The 9,662-nt window shown below is 34.0% G+C and overlaps 1 protein-coding gene across 1 annotated transcript; it reads left to right on the top strand.

Annotated features, from left to right (window-relative positions):
- Positions 1-5,043: 5,043 nt before the first annotated feature.
- Positions 5,044-6,034, top strand: LOC104241296 (basic leucine zipper 43-like). Its single transcript, XM_009796234.2, has one exon. It carries the CDS (start codon positions 5,290-5,292, stop codon positions 5,866-5,868), a length of 579 nt encoding a protein of 192 aa, XP_009794536.1. The 5' UTR covers positions 5,044-5,289; the 3' UTR covers positions 5,869-6,034.
- The last annotated feature ends 3,628 nt before the right edge of the window (positions 6,035-9,662 follow it).

Raw genomic sequence — 9,662 nt, 5'->3', positions numbered from 1 at the left:
GTTCATGATTATATGGAATTAGGATACAACAGTTTGATGAGGATTTTATATGTTTTGTTTCATTGTTATAGGGATCATACATAAAATCCCTTAAAGAATCATCTTTTGCCAATACGAATTTTAATAAGACACCGCATAGTTAAAAGTAGTGGTGGACAAATGGATAAAAAATAGAGAATCGAATAGATAATGAACTTTTTAAAAATGACTTAAATTATAGATAAGATTCATATTATTCACTTAAAGCTAGATGATGATATTCAAGAAGTCATGAATAATACGGATGTCCATATTATTCGACTTGTAACCCATTTCCGATCCATATTAAATATGGATCGGAACAAGTTTATCCTTTCTTTGCCTTATCCGTTTTCGCACCCATATTCTATCTGATCCGCCCATTTGACACCCCTAGTTAGAATTCTGTAATGGACAAAAGGACTGAGGGAGAATTTTATGTAATATCCCTTCTTGTATTTTCAGTTTAAATGATGAAAAGGGTCAAGGTGTATGCTGCATATTATACTACATGCATGTCTTAATCTCTTATATTAATTATGCTTATTCTTTCATTGGAAAGAACAAAACAAACCTAACTCACAATTACACAGCCGTCCACGTATAACAACTATCATATTCAGTGGCTGAGCCACATTGAACTAAGGTGTGTCAAGCGATACCCCTTCGCCGAAAATTACACTATATTGCTATATAATTTTTTTATTTTATATATATTTACTATACGTTGACCCCCTTAATTTCTTAATGTATCTAATTATTTATATTTTGATACTTCTTGATGAAAATTCTTGCTCCGCCACCGATCATATTAATCAATTCTTAGTTTACAGAAAAAATATATATAAACTGTACGGTAGGAACCTTAAAATTCGTTAGATATTAATTTATACTTTCTCTGATTAGTTCTTATCCAATCTACGGAGTTGTCGCTACACAAAGAGAATAGTTGCATAGTGGGGAGAAAAAGAAATTAACACAAAAAGGTGGGTGTGGCCGTGTGGGGTGGTACGATTGAAGTCTTTATATTAAGTGCTAAATAATTGAAGAAAATGCATTTTGCGGTTGCAAGTTGCTACCTTTGCTATTTGACAAGACCTTTTCTATATAAAATGTATAATATTTTTCTTTGTTTAATACTACTAAAAGTTAAGCTTTTTCTAAATAAAAAATTAGTGGCCACCCACAAGGAACAGATAGATTAACAAATGGGCAAAAAATGATTTAAAAAAAAAAACTAATGAACCAAACCTTAATAAGACAAGTAGACCAACCTTTTTCAAGTTCTCAAATAAATGTATATGTCTATGCCAGAAATTCAAGTTGCTTATAATCCTCAACCACTCACTCACTCACATCATACTATATATGCGTGTGGATATAAATATACACACGTATGCTCTTCTGCATCCAATGTTTTTGTCATTATTTTCAGTTCATTTTAGTTTCTTTACATTTGGCACGAATAAAATCAGAAATAATCCACAAAATTTCGTCAATCCATTACACAGAATCTTATAGTTAAACACTTTCACTTTTCAGAAGGATTCTTATAAGTGATCCTTAATTTTCGATAAAATTTGTTGATAATTAGGTAGGTAATGATAATACCATAACTATATCTTGATGATAAGATAACCTTGTTACGCATCTTAGAACTACTCCAGAATTAATATATAGTCAATTACTAATGGTGTCACTCACAAAATCGGTTAATTACATTATTTGTATATCATGTGTCTTAATATCTTTGTTAAGACAAAGTGGAGAGTGACTTTTTGTGGCGACTCTTTTGTCGCGCGATATGTTCAAGCACGGAACTTTTCTTAACAATCCTTGAATCGTCACGAATAATCTTTCATGTGACTTTAGTAGTTTTTATTATGACCTAGTCGCTGCAAAAAGTTTTATCTCTTAATTACTAACAAAAAAGAAAGTCTAATCTCTTGAAATGTGAGATAATAGTATTCTCGTTGTTTCAAAAAGATTGGCATTTCTCTTACTAGTCCGTTTTAAAATTTGGCACATTCCTATATTTTTTTAATAGGAAGCTTTTATAATCACACAAATACTATCATTTGTTTAAGATCACATGTTTCAAAAATTAATTTTAAAGTCACACAAATATTATGTCATATTTAAGAATAGAAGTTTCAAAAATTTTATTCTCTTTATTGAATTTTTCGTCAAGTCAAACTAAGATAAATAAATTGAAACCGATAGGGTATTTCTTCTAGGGTTTTGTTTGGGTTTGTTACCAAGTTGAGGAGACATAATCCTTTTAGGGACTGGAAAATTCAGTAAAATATAAATAATTAAGAGTGATAGTGGGTAGGCAAGAAAATGAAGGTATTAGAATAATCCTTACTCAATTAGTGGCTTTTGTAAGTGCATACATTCTTCACCATGCTAATATGGTGATGTCTGATCAAATTAGAAGTTACCAACATCACTGTATTAACCCTGTAAACATGTTGAAGCAGTACACAAATAGTCCTTAAAATGGACTGTCTTAAATTTTTGTCCTCGCTTATCATATGATTAGAACTTCAAATTTAATAAGTGTTGTTCATTGCTTGCCTTATGAGCAATATTTTTAACTTTTGACCTTAAAATTCTGCCTATAAAACAAGTGGGGGTTATAAGTTAAAAACAACCCCGAAAAGTATCATATTTCTGCAATTTTTGGTAAAAACACTATAGTAAAATAAATATTTGTTTTATTGAGAACGTGATGATTTATACATACAGCTAACCTCAAATTTTAAGTAATTATGTTTTTCTATCTAAAAACAAAGAATTGGTCACTATATGGGATATCTACTAGCAATTTAAGAGGCAGTGAATACTACTTAGGTAAATTGATGAAGTGAATTTAGACTCAACTCAAGGAGACAGATTATCTGACAGGCTACAAAGCCTACAAGAGAAGAAACGTTTTCATTTGTCCTATGGGATCAGAGCAAAAATAACTCCTTTTAACTGATTTCATCAGCACAAGATCAGGCAATTAAAGTTTTTGATTTGCAATAATTCTTGATTCATTTTTCTATATGGTTAGTTTAATGATACCCTCTAATATTCACCAACTAAAAGAATGTTTGATTAGAAAACATAAAAAGGAATAATATAGATTTCACGGGAACTTACACACATAATATATAGCAGAAATACTAAGATGACCAGAGTCAATATTAAAGGCTCTTCAGTTCTTGAAAGATCATTTGAACAATTACAAACATGAGCACAATAGTACATTAAAAACAAAATCATTTATATAGTCTATAGATAGTACCTCCTAGTTCTTATTCTGCTGCATGTGGGCTCATCGCTTCGTAGTGTTCCAGAAAGGTACTCTATTTTACCTTTACTTGGGTTTTTTCTCAAATAAAAACAAAGAATGACATAATAAAAAAGTTAATACTGTACTCATTGAGACAAAATCGTAAGAAAACAGAGTGCTCGACTAGAACAACCAAGAAAGAAGGTAATTACAAATATATTTCCTAATCTTTGAAATTATATATGTATATAGCTATGCAGCATGCTTGGTTTTATTATATGTTATTGTACTTAAAAGACTGTGGGATGTAAAAATATATCGATAGTGGAGCGTTCCGCTTTAGAGAGAAGTCTCTGCGCTAGCGGTGGTGGATGAAGCGGAACCTTTAGGTGCAACCGTGAAAGTTACTGAGAGGTCACAGATTCAATCTGTGAATACAACTTTTTTGTAGAAATATAAGGTAAGACTATGGTATAACGCTTCCTTGACCCCAGGGGCGTACGCAAAACTTTTTGCAAGCGGTGTCACATTTAAAAAAGGGCAAATGACCTACTTTTTTTCTCAAACAAAATAAGCTTCAGAAATAGCTAAAAAAAGAGTTACTAGGGAGGATTGATCCCTAGACCCGGAGGAAATAAGGCAGGAGCTAAACCACTGGACCAAGAACAAAGTTGTACAAAGTGGTGTCACTCATGTCTATATATACGTATTTGATAAAATTTTCGTATTATTCATATGATATTTGGTGAAATATTTTAACGAAGCAGTGTCACGTGACACCACTTTACTCTGAGTGAATCCGCCCCTGCTTGACCCTATATATTAGCGAAAGCTTAATGGAATGGATTGACTTTTTTCTTGAGGGTGGGGAAATGAAAAAGCAAGCCAAAGCCAAGGTAAATACCAAAGAAGCTCACTCAATATGTAAGTCAGTTGTCTTGTGCTGAGGCTAATTCAGCTAATGGCCAATTTAACAAAAGCTGAGAAGACAGCATTTAGGTACAGTGATGTTAAAGTATTTACTAATATAGACTTTAACGTTTCTAATGTGGGTCCCTTCTATCTCAATCTCAAGTGCCTTTCGACTCATCATTTGTTTAAAATAATCATCAAAATTTTATGCTTTAAATAGTTTATAACTTTTCATTTGACCTAGATTTCGTCATCAATCACAATATGCTATTGGCTGCGAGACTTTAATATGATTTTCAAAATGCATATAGCTTCTCCTAAGATTGACTTTGAACTGTTATCCTTTCTTTTTTTCTTTTTTTCCCCTTCTTATTCATACCATTCCCACCTTAAATAATTCCTGTCCCAATCATCACTAACTTTTCTTCCTTGTAAGCATCATTGCATGTACTGTTCAGCAATTATCCAAAGAAACTCAACCTTCATTAGGATTTCATGATATGCATGTATTAAACTATCCATATGCATTACATACATGTATGATGCCTTTTCTTTCAATAAAAACTACACGCCAACTATGCCTCAACCCAAAGATCGACTATATAAATTAATTCATATTTTAACTATTTTTAGGTTAGTCATCAACTTACCACAACTCGCCTTCTTTAGCTGGACCTGATACCAACTATGCTAACATATATGCATCAACTTTATCTTAGTCACTAACTAGTTGGTGTAGGCTGTATGTATCCTTTTCATAGTTTAACTATTTTTAGATTGGTCATCAACTTACCATAACCCTCCTTCTTTATTTGGACTTCGTATTGTGTGTTCTTTACTTATAGGCAGAGTTGATGTCTTTTCCTTCATTGTGCTTCATAAATGAATAAACTATTTCATTATCTGCTTTCATCAGCTCCTCACAGTACATTTAACTTATTGTGACTGAATCTGACCCACAATTCTCAAGCCTTCTGCTCCTATAAAACCTGCCCATAACTTAAAACCTTAACAAATTTTATCTGCAAACTAAAGCTTCTCTCCAAATATATTATCACCTTCAAATATAGTCAATCATGATTTCATCAGAGGCTGCAGCAATCCACTACTTTGCTCCAGAAAACAACCCCTCATCATTTCCTACTGATTTCGGCTTCATGCACAAAAACTTACCAGCATTCCAATACAACACATTCTTAACAAACAACAATATACAAAATTATCAGGCCTCTTTTCCTGTTCAAGACTTCAGCCAACAACCCTCATGCATCAGCAGTAACTCGACCTCTGATGAATCGGAGGAACAACAAATCAGAGTCATCGATGAACGAAAGCAAAGGAGAATGGTATCTAATAGGGAATCAGCTAGAAGATCAAGGATGAGGAAGCAGAGGCATCTTGATGAGCTATGGTCTCAAGTTCTTCGCCTTCGAACAGAGAATCAGAATCTGATGAATAAACTAAACCAAGTCACAGAATCTCATGACAGAGTCATTCAGGAGAATATGCAGCTCAAGGAAGAGGCTTCCGACCTTCGTCGGATGATTACTGACATTCAAATTGACAGTCCTTTCCATGCTTTCAGTGACTTCGACGAGGTTACGTGCAACACTGCTCATCTCAAGGCTGAATCATCAAACCAATCCACTAAATAGAATTTTACTTATCTGCTTCTCTGAAAATGAGTTGTTTTACTAACTTTAAGGATTCAGAGAGGAAAGGAAGAGAAAATGAGAGTGAGCTGGAGATATTTTCTAAGTTTTTCCTTCTTCATGTTGTTAATTCTCTTTTACCTGAATGCAAACATGAGTCTTTAATTCATGTGCTGAGTATCATTTTAGAGTTAAGCCACTGCAGTTTTCATTCACATATTACTCCATACTTTCTATATAATAACCATTCACTATAAAAACCAGTTTTTCTCGGAACCGATTTTTATATTATGTTATAATATATATCTTCTATAACAACACTTCACTCTAGCATCCAAAAAATATCGGATCAAACGAGACTGTTATAAGAGATTTGACTGTACTATTAATTTGGACCTCTCCTCTCGCCGCATAACTCACTGTCTGCACGTTGAATCAAAATCTATGAAAGTGAAAACACCAGTATGGCATGATCAAAAAATCAAAGTCTCCACGATTAGTTCACTACTTCAGTCATTAGATTACCATCTGAACTGTGGCAAGAAAAAGAATATCAAAGTTCTTCAAATTTTTTAACAGGTGAACAAAAGCCAAAAGATTTGGCAGGTTGGCAAACTAAAAGCATCACTGTGAACATTTTCTTTTGCATATCAATTATAGAATAAACAAGGTTACACAAAAAAACATAGTGTACAAACTACAAAGAGAATGACCATCTGAAATTTGAAGTCAGCCAAAGGGTCCTATTTGTGAGGTGTTTGCCATAATTTTCTTATCATATTTGATTTTTCTATTTGTTGAAGGAAAGGATAACATGTTTATCTTAATTGGGTTTTCCTTCTTGTAAAAGAGAATTACAAATCTTCCATATTTGGCTTGTCCTTTTTCTCGTAGGAAAATGTTTGGACTTCTATAAATTGAGGATCATTCCTTCTCATTCAGCAGCATCCACAATGTAGCCATGTGGGGTTTGAGAGTCATGTTTAGGGGGAGAATTTTACGGGACAAGTGTTAGTGTGTCACTTGTGTTTGCCTCTTCGTGAGGTTGTTCTCTCGATATTTTGTACTCTCTTTTATTATAGTGGATTGCTCATTTCCGCCGTGGACATAGGTCAATTGGTCGAACCACGTTAAATATTTGTCTCATCAGGTATATTTCTCTTCTGTTATCTGCTTTATCGTTGTTCAAGATTTGCTTTGCTAGCTTCCACATGACACTTAATTTTTTTGGTTCTTAACATCGTTATCAGTAAGTCCTGTATTGCACAGAATAGCACAAGCAACAAGACAAATGGAAGTGGAGCTGCTGGTAATGGTGGCTCATAATTCAAAGGGACTACTATAAGAAGCAAAACATATTGAAAAGGCAATCCACTATGATTCCAGCTAATGTTTTTAACTTTTCTAAGGACAGAGGACATCAGGTCATGTCATCCAAGAATTTGTGGTTTGTGGACTATACATAAGAAACCATTCTTCAGGTGTTATTGGTTTGCTTTATTCCTTCTATCTTTCAACGTCTCTTGCGTTAGCATATCCACATATTCTCAGTCATACGTTACAGTTCTCTCTCTGATCTATCTATCTATTTCTATTATATGCAGTTTCATGCTTGTTTAATTAATTAGATCGTTTAACATACAACACACTGTTGAGACAAAATAATCCACCCTACTTATTTATGTGCTTCCTCTGGAATAATAGGTTATCATGCAAAGAGATATCAACTACCAATCAAACTATAATGAAATGTACAGCAGAACACAGACTGGCGTAGCAGTGAGCAATCTAACAAAACAAAAGCGACTGATTGTGGCATCAGGGAGGCAGGGGCGGATTTACATGGACCCGAAGCGATGTCACAGGACACCACTTCGTCGAATTTTTTAATTATATATATATAATAAGTAAAACAGAAATACAAGATAAAATCATTAAAAGTGACACAACTTGCATCGAAATAACTCGATAGTCTAACAGTTGACAGCTTCAAGTTTGATGTGAGAGGTCTTGGGTTTGAACTTTTTTGGCTCTACAAAATATTTTTTGACTGTTACTTGCCTATTGCTAGAAATAGTGACACCGCTTATGAAAAATCGTGCCCACTGCAGGGAGGGATCAACAAAAGCTGGGATGATAAAACACACCCCCTTGTTATTTGCTACTTTTGGAGCCAATAGCCCTTGTTCTAAAAAATTTAAGATGTTAATAGGATAACAAAAATCAAAGCTATTAAATGATATTATGCAACTAATTTAGCACTACACGTGATATTTCTACCCATTGGAACACAGGAAAGATATTTTTTTATTATTCATTAAAAATATAAGGTAAGTTTGCATACAATAGACCCTTGTGGTCCGGCCCTTTTCCGAACTCCATGCATAGCGGGATCTTAGTGCACCAAATTGTTTTTGTTTTCATTCAAATTAGAGAGGCTAAGGAAATGCAATCAAGTATACTTTGGTGGCAGCTGAGGGCACCATCTTACATGATTTTCTCTGCTTGACCTTGAATAGACCTATCGAACAATCAACCGGCAGTATTAGGTATGACCTTGAATAGACCTATCCAACAATCAACCGGCAGTATTAGGTACATACTTTCCCAACATAGGTGCAACTAGGGGTGGCAAATGGGCGGGTTGAGTTGAATTTGGGTGGGTCAAGATAGGTTAGGTTAATAAATGGGTCATTGCCCAACCTAGTCCAAAGTGTACTTGGGCTATGATGGGCTGAGCCAAGATGGACTAAACAATGGGTCATAACCCAACTCGCCCAACTTGACGTAAAAATTGCACGAGACGCTCTATTTGGTCGCCCCATTTAACATATATCCATATTTTTAAAAACTTTTAACTTGTACCCACTTTTTAAATAATTTCAGCTCACTTTCTCCTCCTCCTTCTCCTCCTTCATTTTCTTCTTCTTCTTCTTCTTCTTCTTTTTCTTCTTCTTTAGGGGCTCTCATTCTTATTCAATTTTAGAACAATATAAAAACCTACGATTTTGGCATCATTGAAATTTCCAAGTTCGTTGTTATTCCTCAATTGACTGGTTAGAGATGGCTGGTGAATGGTGATAAAATTGCATTTGCTCTTTCTGTGTGATTAAATGTGTCGTTTAATAAACTAATAGTACTGCCTAAATGGTTGTTTCTTTAGAAAAAAAAGAATGATGAGCAATGAAGAAGCAGTTAGGTTTCCCTCATATTGATCCTAATTCATGCTATGTCGTGTGTTGCGAATAGCTAACGAGAATCTTCTTACTGCCCAGATTGCTCAGAAATGCTTAACAACAATGGACAAAATGCTATGCATGTTGCTATATTGAACACTCTATAACTGAAGTTTTTGTGCTGTAACTGGAAACTTCAGCTCTAGTATGTAATATTAATAGGTGGTAAAAAAAACTTCAGCTCTAGAGTTTGAAGTTTTTGTGTTGTAACTGAAAACTTCAGCTCTAGTATGTAATATTAATAGGTGGTAAAAAAACTTCAGCTCAAGGAGTATCTGCTTCACGCCGCATGGACTTCTATTTCACGTGAGTCTCTGCTTTTTCTCCATTTGTTTACTTTGAGATTTTACAACGAGCACTTGCCCCATGTAGCTGGTGTATATATCAAAACAATACTACACGAAATGTGTCTTTTACGTAAAATTTATAGCACTTAATTATGATTAATTCATTAGTATATAGTTTCTACCTCAATTTATTACTTTATGTTAATATGATTTGATGTATACCTATTTCGGATTACCAATCCACACATTTTCACTCTATAACTGAAGTTTCCCT

This window comes from Nicotiana sylvestris, chromosome 4 (genome assembly GCF_000393655.2).
Source record: "Nicotiana sylvestris chromosome 4, ASM39365v2, whole genome shotgun sequence".
Lineage (NCBI taxonomy): Eukaryota > Viridiplantae > Streptophyta > Magnoliopsida > Solanales > Solanaceae > Nicotiana > Nicotiana sylvestris.
The sequence above is the reverse complement of the archived record's forward strand: the minus strand, read 5'-3'. Positions and strand labels throughout refer to the sequence as shown.

Bases quoted from the DNA above. Each gene is read 5' to 3' on its own strand.
- LOC104241296 (XM_009796234.2), top strand. From the start codon at position 5,290: ATGATTTCATCAGAGGCTGCAGCAATCCACTACTTTGCTCCAGAAAAC.